Source organism: Parasteatoda tepidariorum, chromosome 6 (assembly GCF_043381705.1).
Source record: "Parasteatoda tepidariorum isolate YZ-2023 chromosome 6, CAS_Ptep_4.0, whole genome shotgun sequence".
Lineage (NCBI taxonomy): Eukaryota > Metazoa > Arthropoda > Arachnida > Araneae > Theridiidae > Parasteatoda > Parasteatoda tepidariorum.
The window spans coordinates 17,223,918-17,250,149 of record NC_092209.1 but is presented as its reverse complement, the minus strand read 5'-3'; the positions used below and the strand labels follow the sequence as shown (position 1 = coordinate 17,250,149).

Genomic DNA, 26,232 nt, shown 5'->3' with positions numbered 1-26,232 from the left:
CGGGCCACAGTTGGCCCGCGGGCCGTAGTTTGCCCATCCCTGCTCTAGAGAGATATAAAAATTTTCCTATTTTTCGTGCAACTGTGAATAGATCGTGATTTACAAAAGTGAAATGAATTCACTAAAAAGCATTTAACAGTACGATATTTTTTGGAAACTCATTGTCATTCACAACAACTATTTTCATTCATCAGGTAAAATGACTTTGGATTTAATTTTTCTGAGTTTCAAAGCGAGTAACGTGATTTTTTTTCTCCAGAAGATAAACGATTAATAATAGTTGGAGTTAAAAAACATTTTCCCCATCATACTCTCCGTGCATTTTTCCATATATATCTTTGCGATTTCCCGAGTCTACGATTTGAAACATAAACATGGAAAGATTATAGACTCCATCAGTAAAACATATCAAGAATCCAAAACTGAAGCGAGAACGTTTTCAGTAACAACAACAAAAATGTCCTTTTTAAAAATGGTAAAGAAGCTGCAAACATTCAGAATCATTTTATAATGGGAAGGGAAAAAATTAATATATATATATGTATTTCAGTAAGGAAAAAAAGTAGCGAATATTTAAGATTTGTAGCGTTCGAAAAATAATAAGTAGCCCAAAAAGTAGCAAGTAGCGAAAATTCAATTTTCAGTAGCGGGGACTTTTAAAAGTAGCCCAATCCGCTACTTGTAGCCCAATCTGGCAACACTGAGTCTTGCTGATGTAATCACTAAAATTTTATTTTGTTAAATGCCAGAAGATATTATGATTAAAAGGTAAAAAAGCTGCTCATTATAAATATTTATCCAACCATCAGGACTCATACTCACTTTGTTTGGTGAAACTATGTTTAGATTCTTCATGGACATTACTATGCTAAAGTTGAAGTCATCTGTTCAAAAGATAGTGAATGTTCAATGAATCATATTACATAAAATTTTTGCAGCACATAAAAAGATATATTTGATGATTGAAAAATATATTGCCTTCTCAGAAAGCAATATAAACTCACTGAAACAAGCAACATAGTTTTAAACCTGAAAAAATGCAGGAAATTTTGAGGTTTTACTAGGGAAAATGCAGGTAACTTTATTTCTTATTATAGTCTTTTAATAAATGGTGACCACTCAAAGCACAATCTATGGGATATTTAAGGATGATATTTCAGTTATACTAAACTATATATCAACTATATACTAAACTATATATATATTTTAATAACTATAAACTATTTCATTTACTATAGCATTATTTATTTTGAGTATGTTCAGCTGCACTATTTTTCTCAAGTTTTTAGAGCAATTAAAACTAGTTTTACCCAAACTAGCTCACGCAAGAGCTCAGTGATTATGTATTTCCTCTTAGTATATTGTGTATAATGTGTACAGGGAAAACACAGATTTTTTTTCTAGATTAGTGCAGTAACCCTGGTTAAACTAAAAACAAAATCTGGATATTTAATTTACTGATTAACTCTTTTTTAAACTGAAACATTTTACACATAATTTGTTAGAAATATACATTATTTATCTTTATTTTAAAATAAAATATGGATATTAATGGAATTATTAATATATTAATAGACATATGATATGTCCATTAACAAAATTTGAATTGTGAATATTTTCTTTTTTTTTTCTTTATAATTATCTTTAATACTTCTCTGTCAAAATTTATTTTTCAGGAGGAGATGCCAGAAAGACCACATTTTACACATAATTTGTCTAAAATATACATTATTCATATCTATTTTAAAATAAATTATGAATTTTAATGGAATTATAAATATATTAATAGACTTTAAAATTGTGAATATTTTATTTTTATTTTTTTATAATTATCTATAATATTTCTCTATAAAAAATAATTTTTTAGGAGGAGATGCCAGAAAGACCGCGGGTGGCCACATTGCTCAATTCTTTAGCCAATTATAATGTTGCCATACCAAGTGTATCGGAAAACATATCTGCAGCTCCCAAAGTAATTAGTTTATTTTCTCATAACTATAGTTGGTGGTGATTTTCCACTTACATTTGGAAATTAATTTCCTTCTTTTAAATATTTCAACGTTATTATATTTGACTTTCAGAAAGCAAATTTAGGAACAGTTGCTGGAGTTTACTTGCCATGTATACAGAATATTTTAGGTGTTATTTTCTTCATCCGATTGAGCTGGATCGTTGGTACTGCTGGTGTGCCTCTTGCATTTCTTGTTGTCTTTTTATCTTGTTGTGTTGTAAGTGAAAAAATTTTTGTTACTTACATTAAAATAAAATTTAGAATATATGAACTATTATGACAAAATATGGTACGGTTGTAGTTGTATGATATAATTGAAGATAATGATGAAATCAGGATCATAGTAAAATTTTTATTCAATAGCGGTTGTAGAGCTCGAGATACAAAATTAAGGAATATTTTATACAAAAAACTTCGTAAGTGAAATAATAAATTTTGCCTAATAATATCAGTAAGGACAGGTGTCATGGGTGATAACCTTGACCAGCCTAATCAAAAGCCAAATGAATAAGTAATTGAATTGTTCCCAACAGATAGTTTCCTAACTGAGAAGAGATCCACAGTTGACAATTTATCAAAAGATAAAGTAGTAACCAAAAACAAAGCCAAACCCCTTTAATGAATATTGAATTTGAAAAATAACTTGATGAAAGGTAATCGCCAAAAAGACTGTGAGAATTAGTCTAATCATGCAACTGAAACATTTTAAATTAGTCTAATCATGCAACTGAAACATTTTTGTGGTAAGAAATTAAGAATAAAGAGTTATAAATAGATTTTGTTTTCGATTTAGCTGTGACAGTGAATTAATGAGTTTTACATTAGTATTNAATCAATATTGAATTTGAAAAATAACTTGATGAAAGCTAATCGCCAAAAAGACTGTGAGAATTAGTCTAATCATGCAACTGAAACATTTTTGTGGTAAGAAATTAAGAATAAAGAGTTATAAATAGATTTTGTTTTCGATTTAGCTGTGACAGTGAATTACTGAGTTTTACATTAGTATTTAAATAAAAAGTTAGCCGTTACATTGATTGTTAAGAAAAGTATAAAATATTTTATATTCGCTTTTTATAAAATGTAATAGAAGTTAAATAATTGGTTTAAGAAATTTTAAAAGCTTATTGTTACATCATGTGAACAAAGTTTTTATTATTTTTAACCGATTTATTAATCCCATTCATTATTTAAACTCACAGTTGGAATTTTAGATACTTTGGAGGAGAAAACATGTTAATTTAATTTCTCCAATAATTTTAATTAGGTCCATGCTTTGACTTTCATACATTATTTTAATAGAAATAATAATAATAAAAAAATACACTAACTCATCCTTTTTTTTATAATCTACTAAAATAATGTAACACAAGTGATAAACTTACAAACTTTTCTTTGTGTTTTCTTTAAAAATTTGTTGATTACTTCAATATTTTATAATTTAATAACCACAAATTAATGATGTTTGACTGAATTTTTTAAAGCATTTAGTACTATTATTAAAATTGGTTCGATATTTCTTTTGTAGACTTTCACAACTTGTATTTCATTAAGTGCTATTGCAACCAATGGAATTGTACCAGGTAAATATTTTTTTTCTTTTCCTTTCTTATAAAAGAATCAAATTTTCAAAACAATTTTTTTAAAGATATTTCTTATTATAATTTAAATCAAAATAATCTTTTTAGCTGGTGGTTCTTATTTCATGATTTCTCGTTCTTTGGGTCCTGAGTTTGGTGGTGCTGTTGGAATATTGTTTTATTTAGCTACATCTATTGCTGCAGCTATGTATATTATTGGAGCTGTAGAGATTTTTCTGGTAAATTTTTTTGGTGCTCAAAACTGTAATTTTACTTCTCACTATAAAGAAATTTAGTCTCAATATTTTATTTTGTTTTGATTGAACAAATATTTAGTATTTTAAGAATTGTATACATGCATTTTATTTTGTATCTTTAGAATCACATAGATTTTTTAGGTAAGTAAAAATGTCCCATGAACTACAAAAAAAAGATGACATTGAAAAAGATATCACTTTCGTTTTAGTAATCAGACTTTCCTGTTTTGTTCTAGTAATCAGACTAGGTGTCAATCTTAAGAGTTCAAAGAGTTGACTTCAAATATGCTAATTAACTAATTGTCATGATTAATTTTGAATAAGAATCTGATATAGAAGTATTCTTTTCTTAGAATAAACACACTTTTCTTTTTTATAGTTTTTGATTCTTGACCCCAAAATATGAGCAGTAGGCCACTTAGAATGTATGTCCTTTATATTTTGGTCAAGAAATCTGTCGAAAGTTTGGACCTTTTATTGTTAATTTCATTTATTGTGTACTTACCCATATCTTCAGGATTTTTTAAACAAATCGAAAACTTCTTGCGCACGGTTATGAAACTAAAAGTTTCTTAAGTCTTTCTAAATAGTAAAATATATTGAATAACTATTTGTTATCTATGCTAACTTTATACTATTATAACTATTTAACTATTTAATAACTAATTATAACTTTATAANTTGTGTACTTACCCATATCTTCAGGATTTTTTAAACAAATCGAAAATTTCTTGCTCACAGTTATGAAACTAAAAGCTTCTTAAGCCTTTCTAAATAGTAAAATATATTGAATAACTATTTGTTATCTATGCTAACTTTATTTAATAATAGTCAAAACGATTAGGAATTTTAAGTAACATGAATTTTTGCAAAATTTTAAACTTCTTAATTTTAAATAACGAAATACAAAACTTGAATGAAATCAGGGTAGAGAATTTTATAAAAGTCATTTTTGTATTTTCATACATTTTTATTTAATCATCTTCTGAGTTTTTTTGAAATTTGCATAGATTTTGTATTAAAATTTCTTGGAATTTATTTTTATTCTATAATAATCTGGATATTTTTAATTTGAAGGATATGATTACTTAAAATCATAATAACTTAAATTTTTTTTATTGTTTTTCAGAATTATATGGCTCCCAGTCTCTCCTTGTATGGAGATTTTCGTACTGATCCTGAAGTCATGTACAATAATTTTCGTACCTATGGTACTATTCTGTTGTTGATTGTTGGTACAATTGTTTTCATCGGCGTAAAGTTTGTCAGCAAATTTGCCCCAATAGCACTTTTATGTGTTATCATTTCACTGCTTTCTGTTTATGTTGGAGTTTTTACAAACTTACACGGAAAAGATGGAATGAAGTAAGTATAATTTATAAGTGTAAGTTTTAATTATATTTTAGTGGCATTTAATGTTTTGAATAAGTCTGCAATTATTATATTTTGTAAACTTAGTTTTATTTAAAATGGGGGGAAAACAAGACAAAATAATATCCTTTATGAAACTTTGCAAAAACACTAGTTGATATTTGCATCTATTGACCGGATTTCAATGAATGCAATGCATTATAGCCACCCAGTAGGGCTTTAAATCGAAGCACAAGAAAAGGCTTGGGCATATATCTAAATGTGGTAGGTGTATATTTTCCTTAAGATATCAGCTAGGTTACATACTAGGCAAATAAGAGTCCACAGTCATATTAACACATTGGATTAGCTTTTGAAAGCAGGCACGGCCAAATAAGACAAACTGTTGCAAAAGAGTTTTTACTAGGCTGTTCAGGCACTTCACAAATCTGTTTGAACCCTGAGTTCTTGTTGTTAGGAGTTCTTGAGCAAGCACAAGAACTCATATATAGGAATATCTCAAGGTTTAGAGCTCTTTTCTCCCAATGAGGTGACAGGATTTCAAATCACAGCGAAGGCTGGTCAAAATGAATTCCACACCCGGCTCGCACTGATTGCAGTGCTGACGTAAAAATCTTTGTTAGTAGGCGGATTATCGTTTAAAGTCTCCTTACTGTCAGGCCAAATGTGAGAGGTTTTGTATGTAACCATGCAACTCAAATGCAGGTTAGTTTTAGCAATTAGTCCTCCACAAAGACAAATTTTCCCCATTACTTGATCTATGAGTTTCCTTGTCTTCTGGATTCGGTTTAAAATTGCAAGGCTACGGAATTGAACATGCATAGGCGTAAACTCGAAATTGGGTTAGCTGTTCAACGATGGTTATAAGGTATATATCAGTCCCTATGGCTTTCCTAACAATAGACTTCATAGAATCGTATAGGAGTCCTAGTTGGGATGTTTCAAGGTCAGAATTTTTTTTTGGGAAAACTGATTAAGGTTAAGACAAAACTGATGTTGTCTTACTTGATATTTTGAAATCTGCTTGTAAAACACTTAAAAAATTTTTTTTTATCTTACATTTTTAATGCTGACATGCATTTATGCTTAATTGTGATTATTTTATTATTTACACATTTTGTTCTCAATTTTTTTGTATTGTTTTTCAGAGTTTGTGTTCTTGGTGATCGACTTCTAAGTAAAGGAAACTACACTTGCTCTAAAGATCAAAATAATTCGGTATCTTTGTTCTATCTTTATTGCTCTGAAATTAATAAAACGGAAGCTAATGAAAGTTTATATACTTGTGACTCTTATTTTGAATCCCATGAAGTTCATTCAAAGTTAGCTATCCCAGGATTGGCTAGCAATGTATTTCCCTGTAAGTTAAATATGTTTTTGATTAGATTTTAGATTTTTTTTGCCTATATTCATGTATGTTTTTACTTATTGAAGTCTGGATAATCTTATTTGAGTATAAAAGTTGAATGTGTAGCCTATTTATTATTATTTTTGTTTTTTTAAACGGATTTTCAAATGAGCCATTAAGTTGAATGATTAAATCAATGATATGTATCATGATTTTTATATACTCTTAACTTTTTAAAAATAAAAGACATTTAATTAAAAAAGAGATTAGATAATTAATTTATCATGCTTTTAAGGAGTAAAAAGTTAAAGCAAAAATTTAATTTTTAAAGAATAAAATAGTTTTAAATCTTTTGTACAAGCTTAGTAAATTTATTCAAGCATTATGACACATATTAAGAAACTAATAAAAGGGATGCTTATTTTTTAAAACCAATACAAAGATAAGCTGATTATAGAAAGTGCAAGCCTTGCATTCATTTGTGCTGTCATAATGTATTTTAACTAATCAAAACTTGTTTTTTCTTTTTTTGGTAATATTTACAAAGTATCCCACTTTTAAGTATGTAATTTATTATTATAAATTTAGTGTATTTTTGATCTTATGTTGCTATAGTAATAAAGCAGTGAATAATTTTATTTCTGTCATAAATGAGTCAATAATTATCTGTTTAAATTTAAATACACAAACGTGTTTTCTAAAATCTAGTAAATTTAATCATTTTAAAACATTCAAACTGTGATGTTTATTCAATGATTCAATTTAAAGAGAAAAAATTTATTAAATTTTTTTTATGTTTAATTAATGCTATTGCAAGATTCTGGAGAATTGGTGGTTGCTTAAATTTGTTATTTGAAACAAGGTGTCCTGAAAAATAAATTCTTTCTTTTAACTTTCTAATGTACTATCAAATTAAAGTAGTTAATAAAATTTTCCTTTATTTTTTTGTTTAACTTTTTTTTTCTAATTTTTTGTGCAATTTTTTGAACACATTATAATTTCATATTTTATTGCTTTAATCAATATGTAATAATTTTAATTTTTTTTATAGCTAATGTTCCAAGCAGATTTCGTCAACAGGGGGATTATATCTCTGAAGCTGTAAATCGTGAAGATGCCAACTCTTATGGCCAAAAAACATACAATCAAATCTTAGTAGATTTAACTACCTCATTTACTGTTTTGATTGCTATCTTTTTTCCTTCTTGCACTGGTAAGCATATCTGATTCTATCTATTTATATTTAAATCTATATATTACAAGCATTTATTTAATGAATGAATTTCAAATGTTTTTTTAAAGATTTGTTAAAAATATAATGTTAAATATTTTATGTTAAAATCTTTTTATTCAGGTATTTTAGCTGGTTCAAATAGATCAGGTGATTTGTCTGATGCTTCTAAATCTATTCCTACTGGTACTATTGCTGCTCAACTGACGACATCTATTATCTGTATCCTTTAACTTCATTTTAATACGTGATTATGTATATAGTAATCTCCCTATAATTTCGACACTTAATACCCTCATAGCTTGCATATAAACATACACACATAGAATATAGAAAATTTATTTAAAAAATCTGTAGCATTAATTATAATAATGAAATGCACTAAGTTTTAAATGTGTTATGCAATTGAATGCTTTCATTGTATTTTCCATGATGCGAAAGATTTGTGAGTTTATTGTAACTTACCACTCATTGTTAGTACTGATATTGATTATGCATGATTACTAAATCATATAAATAATAATTGCAATGTAGCTTTGCAAAGCAACATCACCTTATATAATTCTGGAGATCTTTCTTACTTTCGAAAGAAATATCTTGCTGTGAGAGTGTTGCTGAGAAGTGTCACTCTTAATTGCCATTTTAATAAAACATTTTATGAATTATGTCTTCAAATTCTGAAGAATACTTTTTAATAAATGTCTTTGATTATCGTATCCATCCAAAATTAATAATTAATTACAAGGACTATTTACGAATTCAGCCTTTCAATTCTTCAGTGGGTCGATAAATGAGTACCAAGCATGCTTGGGAACTAAACACTGGGGGTTCCGCATTTTGCTGACCACCTGACCGGAACATCTGCTTCTGCACCCCAGAGCCCATGGTCAAGAAAACTGAGATTGGCACAGTAGGCCGTGGCCCTCCAGGGCTGTCGCGCCGCTGAGTTTAGTTTTCAGTTTAGTTTTATTTATGAATTTAAGCATTTAAAATATTTTATCTAGGCGTTCCCTAACAAATTCCCTTTGCATCTTTATCAATTGTGTACAAAAATTAATAATTTTAATGATTTTGTTAAAAATACAGTTAAAAGTAAATAGTTTTACTTAAAAGTCATAATGTACTCAACTAGTTTAATAGGTAATTGCTAACTAGCGATAAAAATTCTATTTCTGAACTCTCCTAAATTTTTTTTTTTTCACTTTTGAGTTTGTTTTTTGAAACTTTCAAGTTTCAATTTTGACCGATGAGCCTGTTTAACATCTCCATTATTTTTCATGCTAAGTGTTTGTATAAAAAAAACTCTTTTCTTATCAATGATTAGATTTGTCAGGGGTTCTTTTATTTGGAGCAACATTTAATAATCTATTTATGAGAGATAAGTAAGTAATGATAGTGTTGTATTTCTTTTAGTTCTTACAATATAAGCATAAATTATAATAGTTATGTTAGATATTGCTATTTAATTTATTTTTCATTTGTTAATGAATATTTTATTTATAAAAGTGATAGATTTTAGTTGAAAGAGTATAATTTAAATTTTTACTATGTGCTGTTGTTTAAAAGATTACTACGAAATTTTAATCTTTTCTTTATATTCAAAATTTTCTTCATTTAATTGAATAGTTTTCTAACTTTAATTTAGTGCTTTCTTGAAACACCTCTAAGTGAAAAAATTTTCAGTGACTAAAGCTAGTATAAACATTGCCATTGATTGATTTTATCACTTGTTCAATATTGAGAGATGTATGCAAATTTTAACTTGTTACTTAATTATATATGTATATAAATGTTAATTCTAAACGGTTAAAAGAATTACGTCCATGATTTTTTCAAAAATTTATTTATTTTTGTCAGCTGAAACAGATTACAAGGCTTCAATAAAACTGTAAAATGTCTTGTTCCCCTCCCCCAATTTTTTTCCTTCTGATGATATTAATCTCTCTTCCATGAGGTTAATATGTTCCTGATAAGCTAAAAATGAATTTTTTATTACATAATGAAAACGAGTTTAACTTTGTAAAAATAGTCTAGATTTTTATCACTATCTCTTTCTAATTTTTTGATTATATCTAAATTCTATTTATTAAAAATTAAACTAGCCGTAATTAAAAAAAATAATTGATTGCATAATTTCATACAGGCAAAAAACTAAAAAAAATTTTTTTTAGTAGAAATGGTGTTAAAATTCTTAACCTCTTGAAGCTTTTAACTTTTTTATTTTTTAATCTGAAAAAATAAGGTGTAAAAATAAACCAATGAGTATTTTTAAGCTCTTTCTTTGCTTTATTATTTTTGTTTTACTGTGTTTTTCCAAGCTGTACCAAAGTTACTCTAAGAAGCATTTATTTAATAAATATTTCCAGTTTTAATGGACTCAAATATTTTTTTTATTAATTATTAAAATTTTCAGTGTTTTGTTTCATAAAAAGTTTTAATATTTCAGAAGTTCAATAATTGTTTTATTATCTTAGATTTGGTGATAGTGTTGGAGGTGGGATGGCTGTTGCTGATTTAGCATGGCCTCATCCTTGGGTTGTCATTCTTGGTTCATTTTTGTCAACAGTTGGAGCTGGTCTACAATCGTTAACTGGTAACATTTCTTCACTTATATTTTAAGATTTAATAAAATTGTTAGTTTAAAGTTATTAGTTTAGTTTGATACTTTAGCATGTTCTTGTTATAATTGTATTATGTGTGAATTTTAAACTGTTAAGAAAAATTAATTTTTAATAATTAGCTCTTAGAATCTAAATTAGAACCTTGCTTATACTACTTAAAACATATACTACATAATACTTATACCAAATACTTATATTACTTAATGCTTATACTTCTTAATACTTATGCTTATTTATACTTAAAATAAATCAAAATTAATAATAATAAATAAATGATGTATAAAGATTATTTTATGATGTATAAAGATTAAGAAAAATATTTGTTGTTACTATCTAATATTCTTTCTATAAAAGATTACAAAAATTTGCATGGTTTGCTTTTTTTTTAAATATTAACTAGTGATTTTAGATTTTTTTTATAAACATGTAAATTGATTTATCTGTATTTAATAAGGTATCTAGCTTTTTTTCAATAGCCTTTTTTTTTCTTGGATCAGTTTTCAATGTTCTATTGAAATGAATTTAAAAAAGAATCATGACAATGAATGATTCTATTCAATGTTTATTGATTAGTTTTATTTCTATTGTAGGAAATCATGATACGAGCATTGCATATTTTTTGTGATTCCCATATCCCCCCTACTTTTATAAGTTTTTTAGGTGCTAAAATGCATCCTAGAAACCATGTGAATTTTTTAATTTTCACAGAGTTAAATTTTAAACTTTTTATGCTTATCTTATCCTTCAACTCTTAATGATGTTTTTATTTGTTTACATCACAATAGTTTATTTATTTATTATTATTTTTTCATTATTTGGCATGATTTAACAAGCCCAATTTGACTTCTTTATTTATAAATGAATATATATAAATATATTTCATAAAATAAATTTATATATACTTTTATAGAGATAAAATTAATTTTGATCCATTTATTTCTTTAAAATAGCATTTAAAACTTTTTCTCTTATATTAAATTCTTTTTATTGTTCGAATTTATCACATTTTATTATTTGGACACATGATTCTTTGAAACTTATTTTAGCTTTCTAGTTATTTATTTTTTATTCTAGGTGCCCCCCGTTTATTGCAAGCTATTGCAAAGGATCAAATTATACCTTTCCTTAATGGATTTGCTTATAGTTCTTCAAGAAATGAGCCCACAAGAGCATTATTTTTGACACTCTTCATTACTGAAATTGGGATTTTAATTGGAAATCTTGATCACATTGCTCCAATTTTAACTATGTAAATATTCTGCAATTTTTCTTCCATATTTTACTAAAATGTCTTAGGTTATATTTAAATATCGTAATTTTTTAATTCAGGTTTTTTCTGATGTGCTATATGTTTGTGAATCTTGCTTGTGCCTTGCAAAGTCTACTACACACACCCAATTGGCGGCCTCGTTTCAAATATTATCATTGNGGGGTACAGGAACAGTTTAGCGGTGGTGCGCGGTCCATATATGTTTATTACAATGTACTATTCAAAATAAAAATATTTGTTTTTATGAACATTGATTTTTTTTGCGGCCCACCTAAATTTAAGCATTGTTCATTTGGCCCAAGTTAGCTTTTGAGTTTGGCACTCCTGTTCTAGACTATATTTCACAGAAATTTTTCAAACATCACACTAGTGGTTAATGCAGCTGTCCTTCATACTTTTATCAGGGATGAGATTTTTCCCCTTTTTAGCGGATTTCCGCTTTTTTCACTTTTATCTCTTAAATTTCAGCTTTTGTATCAAGAATTCAGATTTTCTAAAAATTTCATTTTTTTTAACAAGTTATCTGCTTTTTCAGAAAATTCACCGATTTTCAAAGAGAAACAGAAAATTCAAACTACATAGCTACCAATCCTTTCTCATTTTTACTTATTTTACCTATTTTCTCCCCTTTTACACGCAGCAGATAAGATTTTCCGAATTTTTTACCCGCCCTCCAGATAGATCCGATTTTCGTAGTTCAAACGACGCTGCTTCTGACAAGCCTTTTAGAGGTCCCAAGCCTGGAATCTGCTAATATCTCGATTCTTATTCACATGATTTTAATATCAAACATAGCTTTTCATATTTGCTTGTTGCGATTCTTATTCACATGATTTGAATTTTGTACGTTGCGTTTCTTATTTACGAGATTTGGAATTCCGATATTGTGATTCGTATTTACGTCTTTTTAAAAACCTATGTAGCGATTCGTATTCACGCAAGTTTAAAATTCAGTGTGTTGATTTGCTAATGCGGTTTATAATATCAAACATTGATCTTCGTATTTATACGTGATTTTAAAATAAGGCATTGGGATTCGCATTCACGCATTCTAAAAGTTATGCATCATAATTCTTATTTATGCAATCTAAAAATTACGCATCATGATTCGTATTTACGCGATCTAAAAATTATGAATCGTGATTTGTATTTACGCGTTTTAAAAATTCTATATCCCAGTTTGTATTTTCTCATTTTCAAAATCGTATATCTAGTTTCATATTCATGTGATTTCAAAATCCATAATTGTTATTCATATTCACGCAATTTTAAGATCAACTATCGCGATTCTTGTAAGAAGTAAATTTTTTTTTAAATTAGTTACTATAAAGGTGACTGTTTTTCTAACGACGATTATTAGTATATGTAAGTGTTACAACATCAGAGAAACTGGAAGGGAATATATTCAAAACTTACATTCTGTGCTTGCAAAGAAGAAAAAATAGGATTTGTCACAAGATGTTTGAAGATGGACTAACGACTAAATATAGCAAACATAAAAGATATAGCAAACAAAAGCAATCACTTAAAAAGGGATTTAATTAAAAAAAATTTTGGGGGGAAAAAGAGTTAATTAACTCATCATCAAAATTTTATTTATAATTGCTGTTATTTATGCTATAAAATGCAAAATTCTTATCAAATAAAAAACAATTATCTAAACAGTTGCTGATTGTCATGTAATTTTTCAAACTAAAATAGCAATTTTTGTATGTTAAGGAGTTACTATATATTTCTACTTCACTGTTATTGATATGTTTCAGAGGACTGTAGTTAGATTAGACTATAATATGAACATAATGATTCGGTCCATTGTTAAAGTTTTTTTTTCCAATATAATTTAAGAAGTAATATTACTTATATATTTGTTATAAATCACATAACATTATTTATTAAAAGAAATGAAATATTAATGTATATTCTCAGTAATTTTAATTTGTTTAACCAGGTAGTTTTTCAAGTAATAATTGTCTCTTATGTAAACTGAGGAAAAATATAATTTTTAGCTTTATTTTTTCAATTGGAAATTTTTTTTCCACTAAATGTTAAGTATCAATGTAATCGTTTTTATAATAATAGATTAGTACACAATTGTATGTCAACACATCATTTATTACCTTAAACTGTGGAATTTGTTATTAAAGGGTTGCGTTTGCGTAAAATTTACTATTGTGGAAATTCAGCTTTTTTGCGTTTTGACTAATCTCATCCCTGTATTTAATAGTACAGTAGGGAACCGATTATCCGGAACAATCGGGACCATCGATATTCCGGATAACTGATTTTTCCGGTTTTCTGAATCGCAACAAAAAGCAGTTTTTTTATAGTTAAACCCAACGAAATTTTTTTTTTTCTTAAATAATCTTAAAAAGAAGAAAAAACGATGAAGTAATACATTAATGATTATTTCCAAAATGATGGTAAGGATCTTTCAGAAAAGAACGAAAAATCCTAAAATCTTATGAGGAAAATGTTTTTTTTTTTTTTTAAAATGGCGGCGAAACTAATCGAATTTCGTTCTGGTTTTTTGGTTTTCCGGTTTTCTGATTTCCGGATAACGGGTTCTGTACTGTATTTTCAATGAAATGATATAATATTTTAAGAAGATTGTTTTATTTTATATTCATTACTCTGGATTTCTTTATTTTTTTATTTTGTATAATTATTAATTTTTGTTTATTTAGCAGTTAATTATGGAAATAAAATAAGGAAAAGCTAAAAATTGCTTTTAAAGTTGTGATTCAGGCCCAATATGGATATCTGAATGATAATGATCCAGTGTATAATTTGTCAAAATGATTGATACATAGATAAGTATGGGATAAAATTTGACCTGACCTTTCATAAAACCCTAATAACATTTCACTTCACTGGAGGAATCAAATTTTTGATGTATATATTCGACAACTTTCAAAATGTTTTACGCCTTTATCCTGATTGTTCCGGTATTCTGTTTAAAATTGTACTGAATTTTGGAAGCAGTGCAGTTTATTAAATATATTCATATTCTTGGATAAATTTGTTTTTTTTTTTAATTTTATTTCATAAACATTTTTAATAAAATTTATTATTCATATTGTGAAATATTAGTTTGGCTGTTTTAGGTCATTAGCAATGGCTGGATCAATCTTATGTCTGGTTGTGATGTTTTTGAGCAGTTGGTATTATGCATTGTGTGCTATTGCTATAGCTGGTTGTGTGTACAAATACATTGAATATTGTGGGTACGTTACTCATGCTTATGTATTTTTAAATAAAAATAGATTCCATTTTTTTTATTTTAAATTTAAAGATTTATGTTTGAAGAAAAAGTATTCTAAAACATTTTAGTAGCATATTTCAATCTTCAATATTGTCCAGCTGAATGTTTCAATTATATTTCACCTTTCAATATTCTTTTTTTTTTCCTTCAATATTTTATGCAAACCTGGAAACTTAAAGAAATGACAATATTTTATGGTATATCAAGGTGTGTAAAATTTTTATTTAAAGAAACCTGTTAAAATATGCTTGTTTTTTTTATTTTAAAGTAGATAATGTACATGAAATGAATGAGTTCCCTTTACCTTACAATGAATGAGTTTTCTTTTCCTAGATTTGCAAAAAAGGTGACCATTAATGTTATTATGTTCTGATGGCCAAATCCTTCATATCAAAAAAACAAATTTTTTCAGCTAGTTTTAGCTTGGAAACTTGCATTTTTACCAAATTATTTTACTAACTAATTTACTATTTTTAAATTAATATTGTTTGAAAGGGATAACCACAGTTATTGAAAAGGATAACCACAATTATAACTATTAAAAAGTGCTTTTTATTTATGAATTTTCAATGTGTTGTGCACCATAAATTTAATTTAATTTAAATGTACCACAATTTTATATGTATTTAGAGCTGAAAAAGAATGGGGTGATGGCATAAGGGGTTTGGCTTTATCCGCTGCACGTTATAGTCTGCTGAGATTGGAAGAAGGACCTCCACATACCAAAAATTGGCGACCACAGGTTCTCGTTCTCTGCAAATTGGATGAAGAGTTAAATCCTAAATATCCCAGATTGTTTTCTTTCGCTTCCCAACTTAAAGCAGGTATGTTTATTATAATTCTTTTCCATTTAAAATTTTGTTGTAATATTTTATTATAGGGTTTAGTATTATAGAATATGTAGAGTTCTATGAAAATAAAATAAAAACTAAAGCATCTGAAATTTTTTCTCATTCTTCAGAAGAGACTTTAGTTTCTAAACAATATTTTCTTAGAGAGAAAGTCATTTGATAATGAAAGTTCAATTAAAAAATGCACTGAATTTGAAAATGCACTGAATGACTCATAAAAATGCATTGAACATTGAATGCATGATGCATTGATGAAATGCTCATTGAATGACTGGTTTACTCCCCTCCTACATATTTTTGTATTTATAGTCAGTCATGAAACATTGATTTTTTTTTTTAAAGTACCAAGATCAAAAATTGATACTGATATCATTCTATATATATTTCATTGAGGGGGCACTTTCACATTTTTTGTGAATTGAATCTTCATGAAAACTTATTGTCTAAAATAATTTTTTTTATCATTTAAATTTTTAAATGTTTTTTAAAAGTTGCAAATTCAAAACTTAAATCATAATATAATTGTCTCTTCTCATATTTGTATATTTTATTTCCATAGGTAAAGGTCTTACTATTGTATGCTCCCTTTTGGAAGGTAATTATGAAAAAATGTATAGTGAAGCTCAAGCTGCAAAACTGGCAAGTTATTTTTTAATTTTTTACATTTTGAAAATCATTTTTGACTCGATATTTGATTTATAGTATGATTGTGCATATGTTGGCAACATATTTGCAATTATTGATGAATATATCTGTAAAAGGCACTGTAGCACATTAAAGGTTAAATTTCCAAACTTATTATTTTTTTTTTATTCTGATAGGTATCTTTCTAACCTCATTCTTTTGAATTTAGAATGCTAGTAATATTTATGTATTGCAGTAAAACATCTCATAATTCATTATTATTCATAATTAAGTATGAAAATACCGAATTTTAAGCATTAATCGGAACTGAGTTTTGTAATGATTTATATAATGCTGTAAGACAAATTTTTTTAGGAATATTTGTGCTATCAGCCCTTAATAGATATAAATTTCTTTTGTTCATGGTTAACTTATATAATTTATATTATATTATGAAATAATTTCTTTTTAATTGGAAGTAAATGTTATTCTGCTGCTATTTTTTGCTTAGGTAATATTCACATAGCTTTGGTATTTAAAATTTTTAATACTGTCGAGCCTGTTTATCTCGAATCTCAGGAGAAAGGCTAAAAATTTGAGATAAAGAAGTTTCGAGTTATACAGGTACTTTAAAAAAATTTCATTTAATTAAGAAATTCTATTAAAAGTGCTTTAATTGCTTTTAGTAGAAATATATAGGCATTTCTTCAAATTAATAATACCACATACATCTATTTACATAAAATTTTTTTGTAACATACATTTAACACTGAAAAAAATTTTCCGTAGATTTTCCGCGTGTAACCTTATTTGTTTGGATTTTTCTTTTAAGGATAAAAAGAGCTAAAATCCCTCATAGCCAATATTTTCCAGGGTTTCAAGAATAGTTTATAAGAATTCTAGAGCTTTTTCTACCTCTTTTGCATTCGCTTTTGGTTCATCAATATGATCTTCAGATTTTTCCTCTTCATCTGATATTCCTTTTATTTTATCTATGATTTCCACATCTGTCAATGTTCCGCATGTTTCAGGGCAGTTGTCCACTTGTAAGAATCTTCAAAATTAATGTTAATATTAAATCCAGATTTTATTGCATTTCATTCTGACGCCACATTTTTTTAGTGTTAACAGTTTCTTCTTTACTGATGCCTTCAACCTCTTGTTCATCATCTTCACAGCTATTCTTAAAACCTGCTTTTTAAAACCTTTTTGGATAGTTTTTAGAGACACATTTCTCTAGGCAAAACAGTAATTCTGATAGCATCTAACATCTTTATTTTTGGAAGAGAACTTTTTTCATGGATGGCATTTACAAGTTTGTGGTACCAACTGTCTTCTATAGTTCACTTTAAAACTCCTAATTATCCTTTGATCCATTGGTTGCAATTTTGAGGTGAAAATGAATTTCTATTCTTAGTTTTTTTTTTATCTATGTTGAGAAGCTAATCTCTGGTGGTCACTACAAATTAATCCCTCACTTACTTCCAGAATCATTGTATTCCTTTCTAGTTAAAGAAGTGCAGGGATAGTGATTGAAATTCCGAGAAACAACTTCAACCTGTTCATCCCTACTTCCTATGGGTTATTGAAATTCATCTCTGTCTGCAAGTTCTACTGATAAAGAAAGTTTTGACATTTGTGGTCTATTATTAGAAATACGAGAAGCAGATGTTTTAGAGGAAAAAAAAATTCAATATAAAATTGGAAAATACATTGATTTTAGACAGGAAATGCAGGGAATTTTAGAAATTTTGAGATATAGATGTTTTTGAGATAAATTGGTTTGAGATAAACAGTATTAAACTTACAAATGTAGTGCATCTTATATAATTAGTCTACACAACACTCTGCAGTTTTATCTGTTATAGCCTTTAAATTTTGGTTTACAGGTAGAAGTTGATGAACAATTTTTTTCTTCCACATTGTTATATTATTTTTTCCAATGTAGAGTTTGAAGAGAGTTATGGATGAAGAAAAAGTTAAAGGATTTGCTGATGTTTTAGTAGCTAAAGATCTTACTGAAGGAATTTGTCATCTGTAAGTTTAAATTTTTGGCAAAAATGCATACTTAAATTATTTATGCATGTTTGTAGCATTACGAAATATTTCTTACAATCCCAATTACACTACTAATCTATTTGTATTAAGATATTTTTATTTAATTCATACAAATGTATAATCTTGCAATATAGTGATTAATGAAATTAAATCTTGTTTAAACTTTCTTTAGTTTTTAAAAAGAACCTTTATCAATATTTTCTTTTCTAAAATTCTAAATTGATTTCATGCATTAGTTCTAACACTTTTAGTTTCTCAATTACATATTACACAGTCCAGTCACATTAATGTGACCACCACCTACTTTCGACGTCGACGTGAAATAACCAATCACAGAGTGCAGGTGGCAGCACATTACAGTGTAGTGTATATAAAGGATGTCCTAGGGCATCGAAAAGCATTTCAGTCGCTGGCGCAATGCAGAAAAGTAGCGATTTATCAGACGTCCAAAAGGGCATGATTATTGGCTTTCGGGCCAAGGGTGGAAGCATTTTGGAAACGACTGATTTTGTGAACTGTTCGCTTGCCGCCGTGGTAAAAGTATACCGTGCATGGCAAAATGGCGCTGTACAAAACAAACGGCGCGGCACATGTGGTGCACCACGGGCCAAAGATGGCAGAGGCAAACGAAGGCTGCGGAAATGCGTTCAGACGAATAGACGTGCAACTGTTGAGCAACTGACCGTCCAGATGAACCAAGGGGCTACCAAAAGTGTATCCTCAACAACTGTTCAGCGAACGTTGCTGCGCATGGGCCTCCGCAGCAGGTGCCTGGTTAATGCACCTATGCTGACTGCTGTTCATCGGTGACAAAGGTTGGAATTTGCACGCCAGTATCGCAACTAGACGTCCACAGAGTGGCAACAGGTGGCTTTTTCCGATGAATCACATTTTATGCTCCATGGGACAGATGGGCGCTGGCGTATACGGCGTAAAACGTCTGAAAGCAAACACCCTGCAACAATTGCCGGAAGGCTGCAGGCTGGAAGAGGGAGCGTTATGGTTTGGGGAATGTTTTCCTGCCATTCACTGGGTGCACTCATCATTGTGGAAGGCACGATGGATCAGTATAAGTACATATCTGTCCTTGCGGACCATGTCCACACCTACATGCAAATGATTTTTCTTCAGAATGATGGCATCTACCACCAGGACAATGCGAGGTGTCATACAGCTCGCAGTGCACGTGCGTGGTTCGAAGAGCACCAGGATGAATTTACCGTACTCTCCTGGCCAGCAAACTCACCGGATTTGAACCCAATCTGGAATCTGGACTGTGTATATCAAAAGCATAAAGATGTCTTTTATGAAATCATAACCTCACAATAGATAATTTTATTTGTTTTAATTTTAAAAAAATGTAATTCTTAATATATATTAAATTATAGTTCTGTATAGATACAGAAATTGATTTTACAATGTTTTTGAGAAGATTTTAGAATTAGCAAAATATAATTGTAAGTTGTCTCAAATTTCTTAAAGTTTTAGAGATGATTTTGCTAAGAAGCTATATGGACTGAAATGCCCAAAAATTTTTTCCTGGCCTTAGCATTAGGTTGAGTGTTCCAATCCATGGTTTAATCATAATTTATCTATTTTTTGAGGGTTGGAAATTTTTGTATTGATATATTAATTTGTATCAATCTATCCATGAATATAAGGTTGTTTTTTTTCTCAAGTAACTCTTGTGAAAAGTATTTGAGAGATTGCTAAGATTTCTTAAAATTATTTTGTATTAGTTAACCAAAACAGGACATGAATGAGAAAAAATTCCCATCGATTTCTAAAAACACTCTAAATCTCTAATTTGTTTTTATTTACTATTTATTTTTCATTTTGCAATTTTTTAATATTTTCCTGAGGTAAGTTTCTTAAGAAGTTAACAAAACAGAATTTCTGTTATTAGAATGTTCTACTTATTTTTTTTTATCTTCTGGAGCTTAATAAATTTTATCCCTAAAAATTAAATATTGATTAGATGACAAATATTTTTTTTTCTTTGATGAGATATATCAAGAGCATCTTAATAAAATGTAATTCTTTTTTTTAAAATTTTAGTATTCAGACTGCTGGGCTTGGTGGACTAAAACACAATACTATTATACTTGGTTGGCCATATGGTTGGAGACAAAGTGCAGATGAAAAACAATGGAGGGTATTTTTGAGTAAGTTCATTTGCTATCTTTGTCTAATTTTCCATCCTGTTCGAACGGGATGAGCGATAAACAAAATGGAATTTCTTAGAATGTGGGACTAACATTTCTTTACTTTATTTTATTTACCACTGCCTAATTGAAATAAAAATCATGCAAGCATACTAAAAACTAATATGAATTAGTTATGTTGAGATAAAAGTGAAAGCAAAAGCAGTTCTGTTACATTAAACATACCCATATTGATGTAACCACTTTCTTTATGTTATTTCATTTAATTCATTAATTCTTTTAAAACTATCATTCACCTTGTTTTTCAGTTAAGCTCTTTAATTGCGTCGGTACATGCCTTTCAGTTGTGAGCATAATTGTGTTGCGTTTCTCAGTACTGACTTATTGATTCTTTTCTTATATTCACCCCATGTGAAGAACGGGTATTCAGCTAGTTTTAAGATAAAAACATTCTTCTTTTTTTTTCTCCCTTTGTGTTTGAATTTCAGTTATACTAAAAATAATTAATGTTCAACAATGGTTACTGTTAAACAGTTGAGCAAGTTTTAAAATTTTATCATTTTCTATTATAGTTAAGAATGAAACAGTTTTCTCTGCATCAAATTATTATTTTCTTTTTAGATATCATAAGATCTGTCTCTGCTAGTAAAAATGCTTTGTTGGTACCTAAAGGAATAAATTTGTTTCCCAGCAATTCTGAAAAAGTTTCAGGAAATATAGATGTCTGGTGGATAGTCCGTATCCTTTTAATACCACATTTTGAAAGTTTATTTTTAGTAAAAGTGTGCTTAAGGTTGTTGTGTAAAGAATAGACAATTTTCATACATATGTTGCGTAAGAAATAATTTAAAATTATTTTTTAAATTTTGCACTTCCTTCAAATTTTGGAATAATCTCTCAATGTTTCATATTTTCATTTCATTGAAAGCTTTAATGCACAGGCTGAGCATTAGCATGGGATAACCAATAGAGTGATTTTCTGGGTTGACAGCAAACATATTAAAATAAATAAAAGAACGCTAATTTGAATTAAAATCATTTGATAAATTATGCAATTTTAAAGTTATTTTAGATTTTTAAATTACAAATTTTTAAGAGATTTTGTTTCTTAAGGAAATCTTTAACAGGGTGTGTAACGTTTTTAAAAAAGTGCTTAAAGGTGCTTATTTTCGATTTTCGCTGTTTAAAAGCCCTTAAAGATGTTTTTTTCATTGGGTGTTTTTAAAAAGTGCTTAATTTTCCCCTTTCTAAATTGAGATTTTTCCTTTACCGTGTGGATTTTTGCTACGAATTATGCAGAAAGACACTGTTCACATTGTTCTATTCAACGTTTTCACAATTAATTCAACCCCAAATCTATTTTGGCGCATCCTCAGACTGTAGCTTATGAAAACGCCATTCGATGTACATGATTCAAACATTTTGACAATTGTCGAAAACAATGCTAAAAGAAATGTTTTTTTTGACATGACTGTTAAAACCAGATAAAACCGTCAATTGTCAAAAACTTTCCTACTCTGTCTAATTATGATATTCTTTTAAAAGTGCTTAAAAATATTATTAGAGTGCTTGAAAAGTGCTTATTTTTTGTTGAATAATTTGGCTATGCACCCTGTGTAAGTGGTATACAATAAAACCTAACAACAGTCCCTTGTGGAACTATGACTATGCAACGGATGTTTAAGAGGTTGTCGCTATTTGGAATTATAAATGAATTGGTTACTCAAAAATGTATAAAACAATCACAAATAGTATCAAACAATAAAAAACCGTTTTATACATTAATTTCCACACAACTGTATATCACAGCTGATTTTCATGTGTTTATTAATTTTGTACTATCCCCCGATAGCTCAATAACTGATTTTTTGATAACTTTGATTTTATCCTTCAATGTTATTTTTGTTTGCGATTATCTCTCATATTTTGATTATTCATTGCTTCTATGATGAATCATAGCTCATCAGGAATTACAGCTCATAGTGTAAGTTAGATCAAGATTCCTGCAGACCACCCATGAAAAGTTTAGCTTATCTATAGGAGACTGAATTGAACTGTCAAAACTTAGATTGACTTCTACCAAAATCAAGAATCATAAATCAAATAAATAAATCATAAATAAATCAAGAATCACAGCTCATAGTGTAAGTTGGAACAAGATTCCTGCAGACCACCCTTGAAAGGTTTATAAATTTATAGGAGACTGAAATGTACCGTCAAAGCTTAGATTGACTTCTGTATGAATGTTTAAAAATGTAAATAGAAATTTGTTTTGATTTATATGAATGCTTAGAAACTGTTTGCAATGACTGAATGATTGAGGGAAATGTTTAAAAATGATCAATTAAAATTATTGCTAACAAGAGATGAAAAATTGGAAAAAGTTGACCTTACAAAATTTATGCTAGCAATCTGTGATCATTGTACAGAAACCTCTGTGCGGAGGTTCATTGTGATGTAAAATTCATGAAAGACATTTGGTACCATAATCATATGTTTATTCTTTGGAGGTTGAGATTTATGAAAGCTAATTTCCATTTATTTCTTATGGAAATTGCGATGGTTAAGTTTGAAATTAAAATAAATAAAAAACTGTTATTGGTAAGATTTCTCTGACAGCACAAGGGTAGAAATAAAATGGAGCTTTGTTTAATTTTTTGTTATTGGTACACTTGTTTAAGATGATGAATATGAAATACTAAAGAATACCAGTCAGCATAAAGTGCCATTATTTTAGTGATCAGAATTTTATTATAAAACTTAAATCAGCATGCTTGTTTATCATTAAGCAAAAAATATTATTTTTACAAATTAAACCCTATTGTCTAAGTTGCATTTTTATAATTAATTGTAAGCTAATAATTTAATCATGACTTGAACTGAAAAGTTGATTAAAAAAAATGTCTGCCTAAAAAGTTTTTATTTTGTTTGGAAAAATTATATTGTTCCAAAAATTTAAGACTGAAGCAATATTTTTAAAATTGTTGAATGCAATTAACTTAAATAATGGATGTTTAAACAAGCTGTTTTATTTAGAATATTACAAATAAATAAATAAATAAGATAAATACTTTTCGGCTTGATTAATAAGTAAAATGAGCTACAGCATCAAATTAGTGATTCAAATGTCCTGATATTTTTAGTTTTAAGACAGGCATCTTCAAATTATTCCTCAAAATTTTATTTTTTTAATATTTCTTCAGAAGATGTTGTTTATTAATTCATTTATTGTTTTAGTTCATTCACTTGTTGTCATTCAGTGTTTTATTTTGTTTTGGATTACCACTAATCTATTTACTAATTTTCATTATCTTTGCAAGCATGATATATTCATTGTTATGCATTTAACAAATTACTGTACAAATTTTCAATTCATTTCAATGTGTGTAATTTCTTTAATGAAATATTAGATGATGGTGGTTTATTGATGTTATTACCTTTTCTGCTGAAACAACACAAGAGTTGGAAGAACTGCAAATTAAGGATTTTTACTGTTGCACGTATCCTTTACTATTTACATTTTTGTCAATATTTAGCTCTATGTTGCTCATCATTTAGCTTGTAATTAGTAGTGGAAAAAATTTTGATAAAAAATTATTTGGTAGAAATAATTTGACTTTTTATTTTATTTATTTTGTGTAATTTATCAAAACAAGGCGAAGTTTTAGATCAACTAATTAAATATTGATTTGATATAGAATATGTCTTTCTAGGGAACTTTCTTTTAATAAATTAAATTGTACTGCATTGTATGATTATGAATCACTTAAAAAAATCTTACATTGATATTTTCAATAGCTAACACAAAGACAGATCAGATTGATCAAATATCAGATCAAATAATTAAAATATAGTGTATTGGGATTAATCTTGCCTTTTTTTATTCCTTGAACTTGTGTTTAAATGGTTATTTATTTTTAAAAAGAAAACTATTGAATTTATCCTTTTCCTCAAAATATTTTTTAACCTTGTAAACATGTTTTCTTTTTATTGCATTGGAGTTTGAAAATTAAAGATTTTGATCTGTATTGAAATACATTTCAAACTTACCAACTTTTAAATGGATTGAGTTTATTCTTTGCTGTTCGAGTGGATTTTTCAACATTCCAACAAAAACTTGATTGCTTTTTATCTTTAATTTTATTAAACCTTTATTTTAGTTTGTGTTCAAACTTCTTGGTTTAAATTAGAAAAAATGTCATAGTTTATCTAAATTTATAGATTTATTTTGATCAAGTAATGTTTGCTTGGCAGGAGAGAAAGAAAATCTTTTTATTTGTACAGGCCCAAATGTATACATACTTTGTCATCAAAAGGAATGTAAAAGATTAATACTATCTCCTTTTTTCTCATATAGAGTTAGATTTTGTTTTCTTTGAGAATTTTAATAATTGCCAAAAATAATTTAAAACATGTTTCTTTCTTAGAGTAATACATTTCTTGGCTTATAAAAGTCACTCAAGTATAGCATAACCCAATTTTTATCAATTTAATAAGGATATCAAGATTAATTTTCCTGGATTTTTCTTGTAAAATTATAATGAACGGTTAAACACTTATCTTTATGAATTTGCACATGAGAAAATGTCAAATAGTATTCTATGAAGTGCAGCACCTTAAAATTTTAACAGTCTTGTTTATGAGAAATATTTTTTTCTTAATGTTAAAAATAGAACTCGAGGATAATAGCATTCAGATGAAAAAAGATTTAGCAAGATTTCTTTATCATTTGAGAATCGAAGCTGAAGTCGAAGTCGTTGAAATGGTATGCTACTGAATGCAAATTGAAAAATTCTTATTATAATTTTAACACTTTTATAATCATTCTTCTCTGTACCATAATCCTTAATTAAGTTTTATTTTCATACCTTCTATTTATATTTTCTGTTGACACATTCTAATCTAGCTATTTGTTTTAGGTCTTCTTGCTCTTGGCCTTCCTTCATTTCTCTATTATGTATTCCACTGGTATATATGTTTTAGTTTAATTACCTAGATTTCTTTTATTATTTTTTATTTCTACTAACCTTTTTCTCCACTTTTGCTTTCATTTTTATTTTCTAAATAACATTTTTGTTGCAAAAGCTTTTATTAATACAATGCTGTTTTTTTTGTTGTAGACAATATTAGACCTTTATATTTATTCTTTGTACATTGCTTTTATTTTAACATTAATTATGAGTTTTAAGTAATGTCTGGTAGAAGTTCAAAATAAATAATTAAAGCAAATATATTTGAAAGATCTGTAACCTAATTGACTAATATATACATATGTATTTGAACTTATCAAATGTATGTAAATTTTGTTTCTCATATTTCAAATGAAATTTTATAAGAAAAATTGAAGGTAAAATGACTTTTTAATTACAGCCATCAAAATCTGTTCAATATTATCCTTGTTTTTTCTTCTTGTTTTTAAATATCAGCCAATTTACAACAAATTTTCGATTAATTTAATGAATTGTTATTTTTCCTTTTATTACAATGTCCTTGAACAGCTGACCCAATTTTGAGTTTACGACTGCCAATAGTAAACTCCGTAGCCTTGCGATTTTGAACCCAATCCAGATGATAAAGCAAACT

The 26,232-nt window shown here is 27.8% G+C and overlaps 1 protein-coding gene across 5 annotated transcripts in view; it reads left to right on the top strand.

The window, feature by feature from the left end:
• The window catches only part of LOC107453993 (solute carrier family 12 member 6), a 41,259-nt gene that overhangs the window by 5,849 nt on the left and 9,178 nt on the right, over window positions 1-26,232 (top strand). For 4 of the 5 annotated variants that reach the window (XM_071182048.1, XM_071182050.1, XM_071182047.1 and 1 more), the window contains exons 3-22: window positions 1,868-1,972; window positions 2,082-2,228; window positions 3,540-3,594; window positions 3,700-3,830; window positions 4,978-5,213; window positions 6,368-6,579; window positions 7,619-7,780; window positions 7,922-8,020; window positions 9,123-9,180; window positions 10,273-10,391; window positions 11,494-11,668; window positions 11,749-11,847; window positions 14,794-14,913; window positions 15,582-15,775; window positions 16,362-16,441; window positions 18,375-18,463; window positions 20,543-20,649; window positions 21,271-21,387; window positions 24,060-24,149; window positions 25,323-25,414. In XM_071182048.1, coding sequence (XP_071038149.1) covers window positions 1,868-1,972; window positions 2,082-2,228; window positions 3,540-3,594; window positions 3,700-3,830; window positions 4,978-5,213; window positions 6,368-6,579; window positions 7,619-7,780; window positions 7,922-8,020; window positions 9,123-9,180; window positions 10,273-10,391; window positions 11,494-11,668; window positions 11,749-11,847; window positions 14,794-14,913; window positions 15,582-15,775; window positions 16,362-16,441; window positions 18,375-18,463; window positions 20,543-20,649; window positions 21,271-21,387; window positions 24,060-24,149; window positions 25,323-25,414 — 2,487 coding nt within the window. Of the gene's footprint in view, window positions 1-1,867; window positions 1,973-2,081; window positions 2,229-3,539; window positions 3,595-3,699; window positions 3,831-4,977; window positions 5,214-6,367; window positions 6,580-7,618; window positions 7,781-7,921; window positions 8,021-9,122; window positions 9,181-10,272; window positions 10,392-11,493; window positions 11,669-11,748; window positions 11,848-14,793; window positions 14,914-15,581; window positions 15,776-16,361; window positions 16,442-18,374; window positions 18,464-20,542; window positions 20,650-21,270; window positions 21,388-24,059; window positions 24,150-25,322; window positions 25,415-25,568; window positions 25,618-26,232 lie in introns of all 5 variants that reach the window. The other variant, XM_071182051.1, reaches the window with a different exon arrangement.